The 20282-nt window shown below is 44.8% G+C and overlaps 1 protein-coding gene across 8 annotated transcripts in view; it reads right to left on the minus strand.

The window, feature by feature from the left end:
* Positions 1–13240: 13240 nt before the first annotated feature.
* mpdz (multiple PDZ domain crumbs cell polarity complex component) overlaps positions 13241–20282 on the minus strand; it is a 39773-nt gene continuing 32731 nt past the window's right edge. For 7 of the 8 annotated variants that reach the window (XM_084003276.1, XM_084003271.1, XM_084003273.1 and 4 more), the window contains 11 exons: positions 19633–19716; positions 18370–18563; positions 18192–18206; positions 16435–16582; positions 16264–16350; positions 16088–16184; positions 15838–15998; positions 15203–15307; positions 14878–14972; positions 14600–14723; positions 13241–14523 (listed from right to left, as the gene is read on the minus strand). In XM_084003276.1, coding sequence (XP_083859402.1) covers positions 14377–14523; positions 14600–14723; positions 14878–14972; positions 15203–15307; positions 15838–15998; positions 16088–16184; positions 16264–16350; positions 16435–16582; positions 18192–18206; positions 18370–18563; positions 19633–19716 — 1257 coding nt within the window. In that variant the 3' untranslated portion in view covers positions 13241–14376. The remainder of the gene's footprint in view (positions 14524–14599; positions 14724–14877; positions 14973–15202; positions 15308–15837; positions 15999–16087; positions 16185–16263; positions 16351–16434; positions 16583–18191; positions 18207–18369; positions 18564–19632; positions 19717–20282) is intronic. The other variant, XM_084003270.1, reaches the window with a different exon arrangement.

The following is a 20282-nucleotide window of genomic DNA, read 5'->3' on the forward strand; positions in this document are numbered from 1 at the left end:
TACATTGTCTGTCTTTTAATGCAACACAATTAAGTCCCACATATTAATGTGTAATTCTCACTTTTTTAGAAACAAAAACAGGTCACTGACCCCGCTATGGAATCTGAATCAGATGGGGGGGGAACATTATGGTGGTTTCCTTTTATGGTAGAATTAAGATAAAAATAATCTCCATGTAATGAAGTCGGGCTTTGTGGTTGCCTGTGTAATGTGGCATGGAAAGTTACCCTAATTAATTCACTTTGTCGCTCTATGCCACGTTCCATTGATAAAACGCAATCTTTCTAAATTTGGAAAAATGGTTGCTTGGTGTAAAAATATACTACGGGGATTCCCACTGTTACCAACAGCTCTACCACGAGAGCTGGTCCCAAAGTCTACCATTTGAGAATAACACCAATCAAAAGTGAGACACAACTGCAATGCCAGCAATGCAGAACATTCGATTGTCTGCTATATCATTTTCATTTTTTTTGCATCTCACTAACTTCTTATCTTTCATGCGATAATTGAAGTTCCAGACAGACTATACAGGGAAAGTCATTATAGGAAAGATGAGACGCTTGGTCCCTTTTGACTTGCAATTGAATTAGTGGCCATGGGGCACAGCACTTCAGTAGATCTCAGACTGGGCTCTGATGTCGAGACCTGGTTTTGGAAATGCTGCTGTGTTGGATTAGCCATCAGTTACGCACTTCATCCATGGAGTGGTCTCATGTTAGGATCTCATCTTTGAAACGGGGCATTCACAAAATCGTTGAGTTTTGTGGATGTTTTCTGAATGACACTTTTTAGTGTTATTAGTTCCAGACAGATATAATCACTTTATCGAGGCACATTTAGCGTGCGTGCAACTTTGTCTCACTCCAAGTGCAAAGCAGCTTTATTCGCCTTTATGCTGCCTTTCCTTATCTCTACCCCCCCAGAGGCTTTGGCGAGCTTAAGCTCCCTGTCAAGCTGAACCACACTGAGGCTACTAAACCAAAAGTGCATTGTGAATGGCAGCACATCCCCCCCCATGTCAGCAAATCAATTAAAAACACATAAAGTTCTCTCGACGAACCCAAATTTCGTGTCTTGACAAATGTAACGTGTCATGACTGACTGATGGCTAATATCCCCGAGGGGGAAAATGTTGAGACTCGAGCTTGTGGCCTTGAAGTAATTGGGCGCACGGAACTGGTTCTGCAGCTTTATGTTGTAATAGGCCCGAGTTGAAAATTCCTCAGAGCTACATGGTACACTACACATGAACAGAAGTTGCCTTTTGGGCCTTCCGCTGTCCTTATAAGCATACATTTCCGACATAAAAGGGCGAACCAATTGACTCTGCCTTTGTGGTGAAGACAAGTGCTGTCTTTCATTGAATTATCCAATCGCATGTGACTTTTTCTTTTACTCAAAGCAAGCATAAACTTACAATTATCTTCCTTCCAAGCAAAAACTAACTACATTTAACCATATAATTGTTTCATTTTGAAAGTGTGAGAGAAAACCCTTCATAAGTATACACTAGTCAAGTGAAGTTACTCAGACTTATGGAATCCTTGTGTCAGCAATTAGTCACTCTATTCTGTGGGTGAATGACACCCAGGCTTTGTGGAAAACAAACAAAGGTGGGAAAAAAAAAAGTCATGTGCAGTCGCCTGAGTTTGGGAGCAGAGTGCAAAAGAGCGATTTTCTTCATTCTCTGAACTAGTCAGTTGCTCAACTTGAGCACAGTTAAAGTCGAGACGGCTGCTTCCAGCAGGGATCCGTTAGACACCGAGGTTGGGCCTGTGCCACGAGATGAAGGGAAACCAATACGGTCTGGTATCTGGGAAACTGTCACCATGCTACCAAATGAGGATACAGGATATGTTATTGGAGTAGGGTTATAGGGTTGGATCAAAAGAGCCAGAGACACTAGAAGCCCCAGACAGGAAGCCACAGATACCAACTAAATATACACATATTGTCACGGTACTTAATTCTGTTTTTAATTGGGGTTCTTTCTTTGGGCCTCTGGTTTGTTTCACAGTCCTGTTGGTGTCCCAGCAACTCCGTAAACAAGCAAGCGTTGTGTATAACACGGCGAACTTAAGAAGTGACGTTTGGGGATGTCTTCTCCATGCTGCGCGCTCACGGTAATGCTTGTGATGGATGTAGCACATTAGATCCACTGTGTCAGCCTTATTACATTCCCAGACACAAGGAGCTCCATGTTGGGAGATTTATGAAGCCGCGGAAAACTTAATAAGGCCCGTCCCATAGCATGAATATCTTGTTTCGTCTCGGAAAAATACTTTAATGAACGGCAAGCTTTGCCACAGCCCTAATGTTGTGCCGCGCATGAGATTCTCTGCACGGCTGATGCGATGATAGCCTACGAGTTCAGACCAAGCATGAACCTCCTTGTGATCAGATTATCGCATAAGTGGAAATCATATATGTACATGTTGGAAAAACATCCGTTTTGGGGGGAATGAGGTCCTAACGGGACTCTCAGCTGGCCTGCCAAGCTGTGGGTCTGTGAGTCACGTCTTGGGAGCCTTGTTAAACGTCTGGGAACCGCTGTTACCGAACGCAGCACAACAGACGTGACACTGTTTTACGTCAGCGCAAATATTAAACATTAACAATGGCCCGCCGCTGGTCTCATAAATTAGCTCAGCTGGGACTTTGAAAGAGCACTCTTAGGAAGCTTCTGTAAACATTACACAGAAACCGTCTTAGAAACCCAAATACAGAAAGTGGCCGGTCTGAGGACGTATCACTTCTTCAGTCTGGTTAGGCTGCATTCCATTCATAGTTCATGTTTATATCGCCATATACACAAGACGTTTCTTGATTATTTATCAGATGTAGTTACGGGTATAAAGATTACAAATGACCCTGTGAGACCTCCTTTCTGGGCTATTTTTCCCCTGGTATTTGGGACTCTCACGGAATGGAACAAATAACATTCCGAACCGCTACTGTCTTAATTGTGCCGGCGCGGGGGGAACCCTAGGTCTGTTTCTGTTTCATCTCTACACTAGAATGCTGCAGCATAAGCATACCTTGAGTATTCCTGATGTAAGAAGAGACGGTAAACTCTTCTTCGCCTCGGAGGGTGAAAAGGGAATTTCAACACTCAAACGGAGCTATGATTAATGTAATTGTGCTGTGATGCAGACACAATCAGTGGTTGAGAAATCCTTTTCCATTGAAAGCACAAAACTGGCTGAACCAGTTCTGAGCTGTGACCACCGCTTGTGTACTCGTGTGATGGAGTCCTATATATGCCAGGAAGTAAGGATTGGTTAATTAGTCATCATTACTCACTGGAAGTGTCAACTTGTACGCTGACGATCAGTGAATTTCACCTTCTCTCTATTTCCAGCCAGTGGAGTTTAAGAGTGCAGGGAGAGAATCTATGAATGGATGATCATTCAGGAGCAGTTCTACAGTGGGTTCAGTCCTAAAAGCAGGTTTAATAGTACATATACTTCATCCTGATTGACAAAAACGAAGTGGTTCACACTCAGTTCAGTGCCTCCGGCGTTCCCTCAACTCATCTTTCATTCAAGGCTCTTTTTTTCCTCGTGGCTGTGGAAGCACCCTCCGACACCCCGGCTGTGTTTGATGGCTCTCTCTGAGTCGGGTGCCTTTTTCCCCTCATCACACCACCATGGGGTCCGAGCCAGTGGAGCCAGCTGAGATTAAACAGCAGCATCAGCCAGGAACCTTCAACGGATAGAGAGGAGAGAACAAAACAAACCTCTATCCCATTTGATCCCCCCCCCCCTTTTTCTCACTCCCTTTTTTTTTCTCTTTCTATCCGGGGCCAGGAAGTCTTTCCATGACTATATTAGGAATCAAAGGGACTTCTACAGAAGGCACTGACCCGGCCACAGCTTTTTGAACTTTTGCTTTGCTCTTTTGATAGCCAAGTTTGTGAGTCATGAAAGAGAAATACATATTATCATGGTTGCTTTGAAGCCTACAGAGCTACAGTGTGTGTGATTATTCCAGCGATGGTCCACATTTGTCCTTGTTAGGCTCGCATTTCATGAGTTAGGAAACGAGACGGACGTGCAATTAAAACTGGACACAAACGGTCTCAAATTGATTATTTCCTCACTGGTTTGAATTTATGTGCATGAGAAACCGTCCCAGCAACAGGTCACACGAAGCCAAAAAGGTCAAGTCTTTTCAAGTGTTTCCTGGCAACGAGGTGACCCTGTGTCATTAAACCGGCGGGGCTGGGGCGACTACATTGGTAAACATAGCCGACCAAAATGCTTCCCCTTAGATGACTGCTTGTAATTCCCTGGACACTAATTCAGGTCAAACGAGGGCAGTTTGGGGTCAGGGGGAAAGAATTACAATTGATTGACCCACAGAGGTCAAGAGACGTTAATCTGATGACTTTGTTGTGAGTCTTTCTTGATCTGCTTGATATTGGGCGTGTTTTTGTTCTTCTGTCAGGATGGTATTATCTTCATAGCCATTTGTCCACATGTGAGCCAGCTTGGTTTCTATTAAAGCGACACATAGCCTAAGATTCAAAGGGAAAGCCCGCTCGTGGGAAAAAATAGCTGTCGTAGATCATGTCTGTTGTGTTTTTCAAAAGGCTCATACATAATTATTTTGAGGGAGTTCATAATCAGTTAGTGTCGCCTCAAACTCTTCAAGTCCTTCTATTTTCTGCCCATGTGAGCTGTGGATCCGTCTTTGAATTTGTTCTTCTATCTACTGAGTTTCCAGCTTGGTTGTTACTATGGGATTCCATTTTCCCAATCGTTCTGTCTGTCTGCACTCTCTCATAAACTGTCATCCTTCCTGGGAAAGAGATGTGATCCTCTTGGGAAAGAAACAAGTGGTGCACTCCCCCACAACCGTCCTGCAAGGCGGAAGACACTCCCATGGTCATCTCATGTCCTGTGAAATTGTTTCATAGTTGTTAATCAAATACTACCACTTTTGGACCAATTATTGTCATCCAGTTGTTTGGTTTCTCCTTGTGTTCAACGTATTTTTCAATACAAACAAAGCCGTTCTTGTCAGTTCCTTCACCCCTGTTCAAATGTGATGCAATGTGGGATTCGCCGTTCAGTTCTAATCTTAACCCCAAATATAATCCTCCCTTTCTGCTTGGTTGCACTGCTGGTTCCCATGGCCCTCCAAGTTCAAAACTCAACCTTGCACTAAAACCTTCCTCTGCATCTCAAAACAGGTGTAAAAGGCCTTGGAAGATTTCCGTGACGTGCCTTAGTTTAAGAGGGAAAGGTCCTCCTGATATCTGAAAGGATTAGGACGCACAACTGGTGTGGTTTCCTTGGCCCCCTCTTAAAGCTCCCTCATTCAAAACTAAAGCTTCAACGAAAACACAAGATCATTTCTACTTGAGCAGGATTTGGATGCTTTCCATCTCGGAAGGGTAATTTCTGAGGGTTTGGATTACCGTCAGGCCTCATCCACCTGAAAGATAGCATGCAAAAGAAAAGGAGATTTAGAGTCGGGGTTTAAATGCTGAGGGACATTCGGATAGAGTTTTGTCATGTTGATTTCTCAACCATATATTTGATTTACAATCTGAAAATCAAACTGGCAAATCTAAATTTGTCACCTTAAATGGATTCAAGATGAGTGATTTTGGGAAGGGGAGGGGGTTGAACCCGATGTTGGATTGTTTTTTTACTAAGTAAAATAGTGATTAGGACACAATGTGTCATGAACTTGAATTCTGCAATTGTTAAAGATACAGTCCATCCCTCAATATCCAGTGTATTCTTGCTTCTCAAAATGCACTGTAGCCATTGATTTGTACTATTTGTGTCTTTTTTTCTCGCATTAACTCTTGGAAAACTGAAATTACATACTTAAAAAAAATAAAAAAACTAATCCCACAAATTATTTTCGAACGTTATCGAAAGGCATTCAGAAAAAAAAACATGCTTTCGAGACACTTGAGAAGGATAAATGCTTATTCTTATGTTTCTTCCCTTGCTGTGGTGTACCTCTACACCAAACATTTAACCCAGACATTCAACAGTTGGAAACCCACACGCTGAAATAACACCATGCTTTTGTCTTGACTTGTCTCTGATTACTGCAGCATTCAGCTTCCCAGCCCCCACATACATACCCTGTGGGGATAGCCACCTGTCTCGGCTGACTCCTGGGATGCCTCCTCGGCCTAACAGACAGCCCTTTGTGCTGGAGGGGGGGGTTAAAGCCTCTTAACAGGCTGTTACTGATAGGACTCGCTGCTGTTGTGGAGGGGCTGCAGCAGTGTATTACAGTGACATCATTCACCTACTCTCCAGTCTCCAGTGGTATAGATATATTTCGACAGCTTTGGTGGGGTTTTGCATTTCTGAAAGTTCTCAGGCCACCAGAGACCGACAACTGACCTCACAGCGTTCGGCCCGCCGGCGGTTTTGTGTTAATGATTGCCCCTGCACAGATCGTCATTTCAATCACTGGTGCGGCACTCGCTGACAGCTCACTCATGAGGTCAGATGGTTGGATGTTCTACACGATCTTCTCTGAGTCCTGCGGCCGCATAGCTGTGGATGTCGTATTAGCTAATATACATGTGCACATAGGGTAAAGGTTACCTGGCTTTTAAAGGAGCAACATATGACATTCAGAGCTTTACATAACAACTATTTGCTGTGTAAAGAGGTGGAGTAATGTCTGCCTGGGCAGAGGATGTCGTCACCCTCCCTCTGTGTGTGTTGTTATCTGAGCTTCTCTTTGCTTTGGTGACGTAGTTGGGCCGGACTCGTGTGCTTTTAGTGCATGTTCATGCATGTGAGTGTGCCACAGTGGTCTCTTCTGTGCTCCCATAGGGCGGTTACACAGCTGCTAACACTGTTAGCACTGAGTGTTAGCGCTATTAGCTCCATTAGTACAGTGGAAATACTTGGAAAAGACGATTTTGGAATTGGAGTTTTGAATATTTTATCCCCATAATTTAGGTTCAACATTAAAAAAATATAGCACAAACAATTCTACAAAATAAAAGCTTTTTTTCATCATTTAGCAACTGCACAGTGCAGCTTTTTTATTTTCTTGATTTATTGCTAAATTTGCAGAAGAAAATCAATATGTGACATGAAACCAAGTTGAATTGCAGCGACCAGCTCTTTATTTGTGTTGGAAACTGAAATTCATGGGGAATTTCTGGATCTTGGCAAGCAAGGCAATGAAACATTCCACAACAGCCCGTTTCTGAAGGCAGTGGGAGAATAGATGCATAACTGCACGGCGTCGCAGGAAGCGGTGTCTACTGTTGCCGGTAGGCTGACATTCCATCTTCAGATGATAGCATTTTTGTTGTTAATCTGATATTTTCAACATTTATTGAGCTGAATAATAGCACATTAGGAATGCTGATTGAATTGGAGTTAAATAGGTTTGGAACACAAAGGGCACGTTTGCATTTACTTCATTCAGTTCACACAACATTGGAGACGGCTCGTCATGCAAATTGACCTGCAAATCATTACTAATAGAAATGCTAATTCCTTTCCATAAATTAGCAACAGGCTGATTAACTCTTCTGATGTGATCTGATTCATCCTGTTACTTTTTCTTTAAAAACATGCAACAGGATGTACATTTTCAAGAAATGAACAGGGACCACGAAACCTGTCAAGTCATGTAAAAGGGTTCACCGATGATGTCATCCGATGCAGCCAACGCTGCTCGCTCTCTGTAATGCGCTGACTGCGTTGCTTACAACAACAACACTGACCGGGGCCAATGTCTGTGTCCGTCCTGGAAGTCATCAGATAAATCCTCCAAACAAGGCAGCAGCTTAGCCGAAATGAACGTTTCACTGTCGTAAACGACTTTGGATGGCAACGCAAATCGGTTTGGCTCCTTGCAAAATAACAGGTTCATGCAAGTCTGATGGAAAGTTTTTTTCCCCCCTTAAATACCCTACAGCTTCAGTGTGTTGGATTCCTTGCACAATGCTGACATTTGTGCTAACTCTTTTGACATTTTCTCCTTAATCAATCAAATGCTTCATAATTAGCTGAAGGGTATTTACAGTTGAGAAGGGATTAAAGCTCCGTATACGCACACTATACACCATGTTCGATATCCTCTTTGGCTTCGCGTAGGTGTGACAGGTGTTCATTTTAAAATTCCGATCCTTGCCGTTCTCGCCACGCATTTACAGATTCCTTTAGGAGCTCTTTACAATCAATCGCCTGAGGTGCATTTGCAGAATGAGTCGGACTCGGTGGTGTGTTTTTATCTTCAGAGGACAGGCGTCGTCGCCCAGTTGCATTTCTTTCTTCGTCGGTAATGTGACAGTCGAGCAGAGGCGTGTCAGATAGCCATCAATGGAATCCAGTCCGAGAGTCACCCACGGGTGCTTCTCTGGCTCATTTGCATCGTCAGATGAAAGCAAGTTTCCTGTTCCCCTTTGCCTGATTTTTACAATGACTAGACATGATTACACCTGTTTTAAAGATTGGAATCCACTCAGGATGTCGAACGCCAACTAGAACTATCTGGCACCTGTGGTCTTTAGGAGACTTTGGGATGTGCAGAGGAAGCAAACAAACAGCTGGGGATACGTTCACCTGGTCGGGGGCATGTAAACATATTTAAAGCACCGCTGAGGGCTGCGTTCAACATGTTGCGGTCTCGTTTACGGGCAACTGGAGGTCCTCGTAAATCAAGCGGAGGTACAGGAGGGCGCCTTAAGTGCTGACACAGCAGTGTTTTTGCAGCAGCAGAAACGTAACGGCTTCGTTTTTAGCTGCTGTTAGATACAAGAAAAACTTTTTTATTCTAGCTCCAAAGCTAATATTCTTTTAAAACTTTGCCCTGCAAATGATGTCCCCAAAATCCCAACATCACATGTCATCAGCAAGTTTGGCATCGTCAAGCCATCACTGTGATTTTATGTCTTTGTTACAGCATAATGACAATTATAGGGTCAGGTGAGATACTGCTTGCATGATGCATGAAGTAACGACTTGGTAAGATGCCAGATCAAAGCTCTCCGGGACAATAGGCCAGAATGTTTTTCCAGGGGTTTACAGCTCTAGAAGAAGTATGTCTTCCCCCCCACCACCACACACACACTTTAAAATTCACTATTGTAACCCAGTCTGAAATAGGGGTTAAAACCCGGGTCGTAAATGTGAGCTGGATAATGGCCTCTAAAAATGTCATCCTCGCGAAAAATATGTGGAGCTCGGCATGAATCAAAAGTGTAGACGTGCAAGTCGGGCCCGAGCACGCATACCCCTTTTTTTTTTTTTTAGAAAAAGCTTATTTATGGGACGTCATTTAATTTGCCGCTTGTTTCCATTTAATGGCGTCGGCGAATTATGCTGAGCAAAGACAGAAAACTCAAATCACAGCGAGTTGCCGGAGGCGTGAACGGGCTTCTCATCACTAGCTCATTTTCCCATCCTGCCTTAAAATCAATAGGATGCCTTTTGTTTTTTTTGCACCAGCAATGACAGATGGCAGTCAATAACACAAACGAATGTGGAACAAGCACACTGCAGTGAGTTGGATACGTTTACAGCGCTGTGTTTTTAGCGTTTAGCTCTCGGCTCCAACACTTTTGGCTCCACACTATTTCGGCAACTATTTCAAGGATCGCCGTACAATTTGTGTCCAGAGGATGAAGCCTACTAACTTTGGTGATCGCCTTACTTTTTATTTAGTGCCTCAAGGTCGAGACATTCACTTATCCAGTGAAATATCTCAACATCTGCTTGATGGATCGGCACAGATGTTCCTACAGGCTCCGGCGATCTCCTGATTTTGACTTTTGTGCCATGAGGTTGATATTTGTGGTTTTGGAGTGAAATGAGTGCCTTGAATTTGAGAAAGTCGGATCACATGAAATAATCGCTGTGGTTCTAACTTTCTAGAGCTCTATTCTAAATCGCTGTGCAGTGATTTTGGTGTTCAGTTTTCAAACTTGACTTCCTGGATCATTTTCTGTTTGACTGCTTTTTCCGTGTCCTTCCACAATGTCAGACGAGCAAACAAAGGTGACCCCCCCCGGTCTGCAAACATTTCCAAGTGGCTGTGTCACTGCATTACGTTACACACAGCTCATAAAAAAGGATGATTACACGCTTCACCTTATCAGGCCTCGGCTGCGGTGATGTCATTCCAAGCCGCGGCCCAAATGCAAACATACCGAGTAGAAACACGCGCGCTGTGTTTTTTTAACCAAGGCCCTCGTGGTGAAGCGGCTTCCTGTCATCTCGTCTGCTAAAGAGCCCGAGCTGAGTCGACTGTTTGTACTGCGTACATGTAATAACTGCAGTTAAGGGCTCCAAAACGCCAGTGTTTGGTGTCCCCTCATCGGACCCTCGTGCGCTCTGTTGTTTGTGCAAACACCGGCCTCGGCCCTCACACTGGTGCAAACACGCCAAAGGCGAGGAGGAAATCGGATCCCGCGTGATGTCAACGCCGCTTTAGTCAACTCCAGCCTTCAATCCGAGCGAGTGCATGCTGGAATGAGGATGCTGTAAATCATTAGAACACTCAGCCTGGCACCGTTTTGGCTCTAAGTATGTGACTGCAGACAAAGGAAAACGCCCAATATGCAAATGTTATTGTTTTTGGCGTAATAAGTTGCGTCCTCACATTCCGGCGTTCACAAGTCCTTTAATTATACCGATCCGCAGCACTTCAATTTCAGACAGAACTGCCGGTATGACAGATTCTTCTGTCGCCAACCATCTCCACCCCGATTTGTCAAGTGGTCCCACCCCGGCGCGGAGAGGAAGGGCAGACTCAAACAATGCAGACGATTGTGTGCGCTAATCTTTTTGACAGATAATAAGTAAAGGCTTGAGGCGACAGAGCCACCATGCAGAAAGATCGAACGATTGCCTCAGAACCCTTTAAAGCCGGCGAAGGTAAAGTGCTCCGTCCTTGTAGAGCCGTGTGTTCATCCAGCAGCAATTTTACACCACTGGCCCAGTGGAAATTTAATTATGGCCGCTTCGTGAATTGTGTAGGCAGGCCAGGAAAGGTGACCTTTTAAGACCTTCTGTTGTCCCCAGACAAAAGCCGCTCACCCTGTAAGGGAGACGTCTGATTATGTCTGACTCTTTTTCCACGAGGCGGATCAGGTAGTCGGGAGATGAGTGATGTTGTTTAACTAAGCGTGTCCAAAGCTGCATGTGTTCTTAGCGACAGTTTGAGGATTTAAAACGGCAAACGGATATGAACACAAAAAAAAAAAAAAAAATCACTCTGTCATGTAAGAACTTGCCTCTGAGTATCACGAGCTGCAGGTTTGTAACGAGACTAGAGGCTACAGCTCTGTGAGCCTGCATGCTTATTGGCAGAGCTACATGCTAGTGCTAGCATGGCAACAACTGTCAAGGATTAGCAGGTGTAATGCTTTTTTGGTTGAGAAATGCCCACAAAACCATTGTTTTTCTCGTGGTCTTTAGGAGCGCATTAAATTAAAAATATTCTCCACTTTTTTTTGAGTGTACTTCAAATAGAGTAAGAGACAGGCTTCATTATCTAACCAGTACTTTCCTATTTGGATGTCTGTAGATGTGGTAGGGACAGACACTGGCAAATGCAGATGAAAGGTTGATATTTGTGGCTTTTAATTAAAATGAACTATATATTTTTTTTTTATATATCGTAAACCCCAAACCAACCTAGTTTAATGAGCTTTTCCCCCTCCCCCTCATTCAACAGCAGAGCAACAGCAAGAGCCCGACGTCTTCTTGAATCCACATTTGATTGCCTGGTTGAGCAGCTAAGCCCTGAATATATATATATATATATATATATATATATATATACTGTATATATCATAGAGAGCAACTTGAAGCATCTCTTTGATGCATCGCCCATTTCATGGCCACATATCTGGTGTTCTAAATGATAAACCCTTCAGTTCTAAGAAACGTACTGCTCTCAAGCCTGAACAAAAGCCCTCTTTGACGTTGTCATGATTACATTACCCCCCCGCCTTGTCCCTATTTGCCCTCCGATTATAACAACAATTGAGCAAAACCCCTTTCAGCGGTTTAACCGGCATGGAGGTGTCCCATTTGTCATGTTTGCCGAGTCATCAGGGCCCAATCATCAACTACAGGTTTCTGTGTGCTTAACCTCTTGATGGGCGGCATGGAGCGAGCGTGAGTCACGGTGATACTGAGCTCTGAAACGTGCAGCGATAAACGTGCATGCGAGGCCGCGGGGGGTCAAGCACTTTAGTCGTGGAGGTGACATTGGAGGACGGCGTCTTTATGAGGCCAAGATAGAAACCTCTTGTTCGCGGTAACATCCCATGAAAACGTACAGACATCTGACTGACATCTTGATAATGCAGTCATTTAGCTTTGGCGCCAATGTCGGCGGGGAAACTACACACCGCTCGCCCACGTGCAAGCGGAGCGTGACGCGGCGGTGGCGGCGGCAACATCTGATCTCACATCTGAAAAGTGGAAAGGCTTGCACGGACACGTCTTGTGTAAACCAAACCCAGCGGCTGCTGAACCGGGAGGGAGGCCGGCTCACCTCTAAGTCCTGCTGGGGGGGCCGTTAGAGCAACAGGTGCTCCAGGAGAGCTCAGCTGTTGGGTGCAGGCGGCGGGCTAGCAGCAGCTGCAGGTAACGGCATCTTGACCCCAGGGGGGAAACGGGGGTACCCCAACTGTTCAGCATATGCACTTCGAATGTAAAAGCATCCAACAGCCCGTTGAATCCGATCCGACCGCAGACCTCAAGACAACGGGCTTCAAAGGTCTCGCTGTGCCCCCATGTTTGTTGTAAACCCACTAGAGACGGACCACGTGACAGGCTGGGAAGCAGCTGTGCTTGTCAGCTTACAGACAGATGGGATGCCATATTTTAACGGTGAGCCCCGTCTCCCTCTAACCAGGCTTTATTAACTCTCCAGTGACGACAGGAAGTACACGTGCTGCTCCGCATGGCCACATTATCCCCAATCTATAAATCTTTATTCATTTCATTTAAACGCCGCCTCCCCGTGACAGTAAATTGCTTTGATGTGTTCATGTGATGTCTGGCAGACGATGCATTCTGTATAATAACTGGGCTTTAATAAGAGCCGGTGCGCTTGGAAAATTGTTTCACATTGCTCAGCTATTATTCCTAGATTTATATTTAAGTCTGCTGAGGTTTAACAAGCTACTTTTCTTAGTTTTCAATTATTGTAAGCAAGAGGAAGCTGAAATCCCCATTCCCTTCAGGCATACAGGGCACAATAAAGTGGAACACATTGATTGAATCCAAAGGTCACTTTTATTTAATTCAGTGTGAATAAATTCAATACTGTCACGGTGACAGTGCTAGCCACACATATTTAAGGTGATAAGAGAGAGAACCTTCTCATGAGCTAGACCACACAACACCTGCTTAAGGACTTCAGGAACTGCACACTAGATGACTTCTGTTTTGGGTTCAACAATAAGGTCAAAAGGAGATCTCAGGTCCATTATATAATCATTTGACGAGTTAAAACACAAACCTAGATAGCAGGTCATTTACTTTCCTGTGCACCTCCGTGAAGGGAACACTGATTAATACTTAAAAAATCGAAAATACTGACAGAACACCTTTTTATATATGGGCTTTAGCAGCACTATATTTCAGTGAATAGGTCTCACACACACACACACACACACACGATTCCTCATCTTGTCAAATGTGCACTCAAACCACACTTCTTGGTTTTACGGGTTTCACATCCTTCTGTGTATTTACGATATAGAACTCGTAGCTATCAGCACTTAAAGTTGCTCTATCGGCCGTTTTCCCCTAAAAACGAGTTGATTAACACCAGCAGCAGCGATCGGCCTTTCAGGGAAATCAGCATGACGAATTACCAACAGCAGACAAGACAAATAATGCTGTTTCCAGCTAACGCAGCCATTGGCTGAATTTTGCTAATCTGTTAATTGCCTCCAGGAAGTTTCCATGCTGTTTCATACTTAATTTAGTGGGAGGTGGCCCCTTTAAGTGGACCCCCAACCTTGAAAAAGAGGCCTCTCCCCTGTAGAAATGTTGAGATTTTTACTGTTCCACTATGTTCAGTGAATACTTCAATCCAGAGCCATGGAATGTATCTGAGTAGGCTATAAAGTATTTACAATTACGGCTGCCCTCCATACTACTGAAGGAGGCAGTATACTGCATACTACATGCAACACATTGCCAATCAGCTAGTATAGTACGCTGTTTTTCTTGTTGCTGTAGGCTTACGTGGATCACAGTGTTCAAAGCTACATTGCTCCTTCATACGTATCGGTAAACGGTTGCTCCTATTTCAGTGGTGATTTTAGCCGAATCTTCTCTCAGTGACATTATTCGCCGGTTCGTGTTCTCCTAAGTTTGCGTGTGATGAGAAACGTGTTTGTGTCTATGACAGCACGGTGAGCGTGACGGTTCCTTTGGTCCTCTTCAGGATGCCGACGGCTTCTTCGTGAGTGACGCCCTCCAGCGTCTGCCCGTTAACGGCCATGATCTGGTCTCCTCGCTTCAGGCGGCCGTCCTCCGCTGCAGCCCCCTAAGCACAAACACACATAAGTATGCGTAATAACACACAATTTGTCAAGTCAGCAAGTATAAAAATTGCTGCATACCTTTCCAAAAACTGTTTTCACGTAGATGGGCAAGTCTCCATGGGGGCTGCCGTACCCTCCAACGATACTGAAACCCAGTCCGTCTGGTCCTCTTTCAAGATTGATGGTCTTATACTGAGGTGGGCTGATGGAAAGACAAGACACCGTTTAGCGGCTGTATGAACCTTCCCCCTTTTTTACGACTCCCCGCTAATCATTTTCATGACGTGACATTAAAGGGAGACGGATGTAAGCACAAAGTCAAATGTTCTTTCTGTGTAATAATAACCGCTTCGTACCCGAGGTCGTCCTGGAAGATGCAGCTGGGGGTGAGACCAGCAGCCGTCTGCTCCTGAGAGGGACCCGTCACGGTGGTGTCCCCACCTGCTACCACCTACACACACACACACACACTTTTATGGTGGTGGACTTGCAAGATAAAGACTAGTTTTATGGTACTTCAAAGTCTCCGCTGGTAGCCTTCAAATGTTCTTTTCAGGATAAAGCTTTGTACCCAGATAAAGTAAAGAATAAAGTACACATTCACCTATTATATAACTGTGTCTGCAGGTTCATCTAATTAGAACTAAAGGACGGATAGAACAAGTGTGTGTGCTTCGAGACCTGCAGCTGTATTGTTCCCGTGGCGTTCTTCAACAGCGTGACGGCCTGAGCGTGGGTCATGCCTTCAGCAGAGGTTCCACAGATACTGACGATGCGGTCCCCGATCTGGAAAAGTGAGAGTTTAGTAGGATTTTAAAAGGCTGCCAGAGAGAGAAACAACTTTACACATTAAGACACTAAAGCTACTATTTGAAAATATAATCCGCCAGGCCATAGAAAAGCAAAAATCATGCTTGTGTTCAGCTGAGTAATTTCATTACGTAGCGTTCTCGTCTCTCATTCCAGCTGAAAAGACGGAGCAGCATTAATATATTCATTCATTTCAATGAGCCCTTCTGTAGGCTTAATGATCTGAATGCATGAGTAGGAGATTTATTATCCCCGTTAGCGATGGCTATTGTCCTCCTCCGGGTCTGTGTCACACAGAGACACAATTGTCGGTTTCTCATTCAACTGTCATTTTTGCTGAAAGGCTCCCGGCTAAAGGCTGCAGGCTCTTGACCTTTGGGAGTCACAAACTGAGTAAAGTGAGTGGGAATGACATCGCAGTACAGTCCCGTTAAATCCCACGCTAGAATGACTGGCATGCATATTCTTAGTGTGGTGGTTGAGGTTACTGAGGGGGAGGCTCGCACCTTGAGCGGCGTCTGAGCGGCGAGGCCGACGGGATTCATCATGGCGATGAAGATGGGGATATCGCCCAGGGGGCTGCCCACGCCCCCCGCTATACTGATGCCCAGCGAGTCACTGGGGCCTTTAGTGAACTCCACCATTCTGGTGTCCTGATGCTCCGAAGCTGCGAGGAAGAAGACGCACAAAACCGTTAGCTCGCCTTGCGTCCAATTTCCAGTTTTCCTACGGCCGCCTCGAATGAATCTCACGTACAATCCGAACTCTGACTTAGTTTGTCGAGGTCACCGGGGAGGTTCCCGGAGTCTGAACACGACTGAGGGACCACCTTGGTGCTGCCGGTTTCACTCATCTGGAACAAAGAGATTGAGTGCTGTTACTCCCTTTGTGTTGTCGTTATGTTGTCCTTAAAATATCTGAAAATGCAGTACCTGACTACTTTGAGACAGCCTCCTCTCCGAGTGGAAGGGTCCTGCCTTGAAGCGCCCTACTTCCATATTTATCGGCCCCACACAGCACTACAACACAAGGAATACAACTTTAAAACCGATGCGTTATTCGCTCACTACGCTTCCGTCTGAGCACCAGAGCGATAGACGTACCTTGAGCAGCGCGGCGACGGCCTCCTGCGTGGTCGACCTGACGTCCTCGCCGTTGACTGACATTATCTGGTCGCCCTGCATCAGCCGGCCGTCGGTGTCCACCAAACCTCCTTTCACGATGTCGGACACAAACACGCCGCTGTCATTCCTTGTAGGAAAGGTTAACAGACATGACCTTTAGTATGTATTTCTCTCTACTAGTTGACCTTATCATACTGCTGACTTCTACTGTTGAACATGTAATGGATAGTACACGATTAATCCAGCAATTTCACATTTTTTCCGATGGACCTTTGCACAAATGTGGCTTACGCTCCTTGGGAAGAGACAGACTGCTGATAAGATGGAATATTTAATAGCAAAGAGTGTGTTAACCAACCCAACCGTGACCTCAATAAGATGTGTTTTCCATCGTGAATCCTGCGTAATGCTTACTGTGAACACGTTGCAAGATATCAAATAATATTCAACTAACTTTATTATTTAATTTCCTCTCGTGAATGCATTGGTGACAGTTCTAGGAATCACCCTTCAACGACAACAAAAAGCAGTGACAAACCAGTTGGTTTGTCCTTGTTTGTCTGAAAGCAAAGGCTAAACATAGTCGTGGAATCTGTGCTCGTTATCTTCAGGGAAGATTATGGCTTGTGTCTTTTTTTTTTCGCCTCTCTTGCATATCTGACGTGCAAATCTCCACGTGGATAAATCCAATACGGAGCTGTGAATCAAGGCAACCTGATCATGCAACCCCCAGTGCCAGAGATACTTGGCTGTCACCACTCCTCGCCACTAACTGCTAGCTTGCACTTTCCATTTTAGCTGTGGGTTTTTAGGCTTGTCTGTTCCATCCTATTGAGCATTCCACTTGTTTTTTTTCTTTTTTTTCTCTTTCCACTTGTGAAGCAAAACCGCCATGACGGACGCGAAGATTAACATTTAAAGTTGATTTGCCCACTGCTGTCCATGCTGCTCAACCCACGACCCCAACTTTGTCTTGGACCTTACTGAATTTTTCTGACAGATTTGATTTAATCATGCAATTACATACAAATCCAGAATAAAAGCATTTACACACACATATACGCAGCAGTGCCTATGCATGTGTGGTCTGTCTAAATCATTCCTACAGGTTAATCCCAGAGGTGAGATCAATCGCCACATTTCACACACCTGACAGTAAAAAAAAGCAGGGCTTTTTTCCCACATGTGGCCCATAAATGGTACTGCGAGAATAAAAGCTTCGTTTGAGTTTATGTGTAACGACGGTCTACAATTTGCCGGTCCTAGAAATACTTCAGTAAATCTTCCTCCGCGCCTCTAATGGGAGCAAACGTAGCAACCGACGGTTGTTTACAGTCTCTGGCGGTACAAGGGGAGTCATGATCACCGCTAGCGCCGCTGAAAATGATCTGAGGGCTAATAAGAAGCGTCGTACGTCCTCATTAGAGGAGTCATTAGAAGGTATTTACAGTTAGGATTGTTGCAGAGAGCCATCCGCCTGTTCTGCTGAATGGCTGACTCATGTCTGTGACGTTTTAACACCACAGTCATCCAGCCGGGCGAGTAAACACTTGCTCAACCATAAAATCTCATTTAGTCATAAAGTCAGAATGCATTATCTCCATGTAAACACCTTAAAAACAAATACAAGGATCTAAAAACTGTCTTTTTAAGCCTTGTGTGCATAATATCTCTATTTCTCTAACACTCTATACACTACACACAATCTACATATACAATATCTTTACAGTGATTACCTCTGGTCCCGTGATCTGCATTAAAAAGGAAAATGCATACAGTTACTGCAAACTATGTTGACTCCCAGATTACTAGCTAATTATGTACAATCTATTCCTATTTATTAGGTTACCAAGATTCCTAATAAACGATTTTTGTGTACTTAATCATATTTGCATACTAACACATCTCTCTCACCTCCTCCCCACAATGCTCAGGCCCAGGCCCTGGCCAGGCTTCTTGTGGAGCTCCACAGTGAACGAGTCCCACAGGTCCTCCTCCTTGTACTGGGCCTCGTCCCTGAAGACCGCCAGCCGGACCTTCTGCGGGGTCTGCCGCAGCACGTTGATGGCTTCGTCATGAGTGGCTGCACGCAGGTCGATGCCATTCACCTGTGATGGGAGACAAGGAGGTTAGTGTTCGAGTTCTCCGGCAGCACGGCGTCGCCCTTATTCTCTTTATAAGAGCACTCTTTTATAACTACTGTATGTTACAAGGCAGATACGACCTCTTTAAATATCTTAACTATTGTACTGTACAAAAAAAGCTGCACTGTTTTAGGAACATAGCTAAAAAAGGAGCTTTTCTTCATTTCCTGATAAAAAGCGAATGCAGCAGAGGGCTATAAAAAGAGCTAACAGCCTAATTTAATGCTAAAACAGACTTTTCCTTAAACCGCTGAGGTCACATTTCTCCCTTAGAAGCCCAAACTGCTGAGCCATGTGAACGCTGGCATGTCATATGAAAATGTTAGAACGCTTAGATATGAATAACGGGGGGAAGCAAGCCTTTCCACAGAAGGCTGCGAGAAGCTTGAGTGGTCATTTAAAGGGCCGGCGTCCAGTTATTTCACCACTTTAAAGGGGGGAAATACCCCATTAGCTGTCACCATGGACACAAAGGAGTATTCCCATAGCAGCTAATGGCATTGCTATGGACTGGGAGACCACTCTTTTCACTTTTCCTCTCTGACCCTCTTTTCTAAACTCACCAGCTTCCCTCGAGGACAGGAATGAATAGTGGAGGGCAATTAAGTCATTGAGAGTGTATGTGTGTTCATGCATGTGTGCCTTCCTATTCAGGCCCACTGATTGAGCTGCCATAACAAAACTCCTGAGTTCCACCCCTGCCCTCCCTCTGTGACAAAGCGTGAGGTCATACGGAGGGCAAATCCAAGTTGAGCTGGGATACTTAACTTGTCTGCTCTGAGCAATACAAACAAGATTCATACTAGTTGGTACTTTCCCCTGTCTTTTCACTGCATTCTTCACAAGTTGCCTCACTAACCGGTTATTTGTGTTGACTTCAGATTTGAGACGCACGCCAACAAACATCGCAATCATTTGATCCTTCGCTGTAACTCTGTTAAAGACCCTCAGACAGCCACGTCTCCGATATTACAATGCATTCAGCCCACTTTTGATCTAGGTCGTATGTGACGCTCATTATATCGCACCGCACCTCCAGGATTTGGTCTCCTGCCCAAAGCCTGCCATCTTTCGAGGCTGCTCCTTCTTCATAAACTTCGTGGATAATGATGGCCCCCTGGAGCGAGAGGAGGGGAGAAAAAAAACAGGAGAAGAAGGTGATTTATTCGGAGGAAGAGAGGGACAGTAAATAGTGAGGAAAGCAATTATACGAGGACCATGTCGGTGGAGAGGAATGATTTAACTCGGGTTGTTTGGGATTCTCGTTCTGAATGTGTACGTCCCTGAGTGTGTTTTCTCTGCCTTCCAGTGTGTGTGTCATTTGGGGTTCAGAGGTTACATTCCAGGGCTGGATATTGTCTGCTGCGGCCGAGGCCAGACAAAGGGCTGCTCCCCCAAGCCTGACTGAGCAGACAGAATGGATGGGCCGAGGAGAGGACAGCAGCAGCAGGAGGAGGAGGAGGAGGAGGAAGGCTGTGACAACATCATTTCCTACATTCCTGAGCCACCATGGCTATTTTGAACCTGGTGTGTACCACCACCAAAGATTCTAAGTGGGTGGCATGATGTTGTCTGAGTCAAAGCACGGTCACACACTTGTTAAAGTTTACATTTACAGTATATTTAAAATAAGTTTATTTGGTTTTATTTAACCAGGTCACACTTAACTCAAGGAGTGTTTTT

Source organism: Eutrigla gurnardus (genome assembly GCF_963514095.1).
Source record: "Eutrigla gurnardus genome assembly, chromosome: 23".
NCBI classification, from domain to species: Eukaryota; Metazoa; Chordata; class Actinopteri; order Perciformes; family Triglidae; genus Eutrigla; species Eutrigla gurnardus.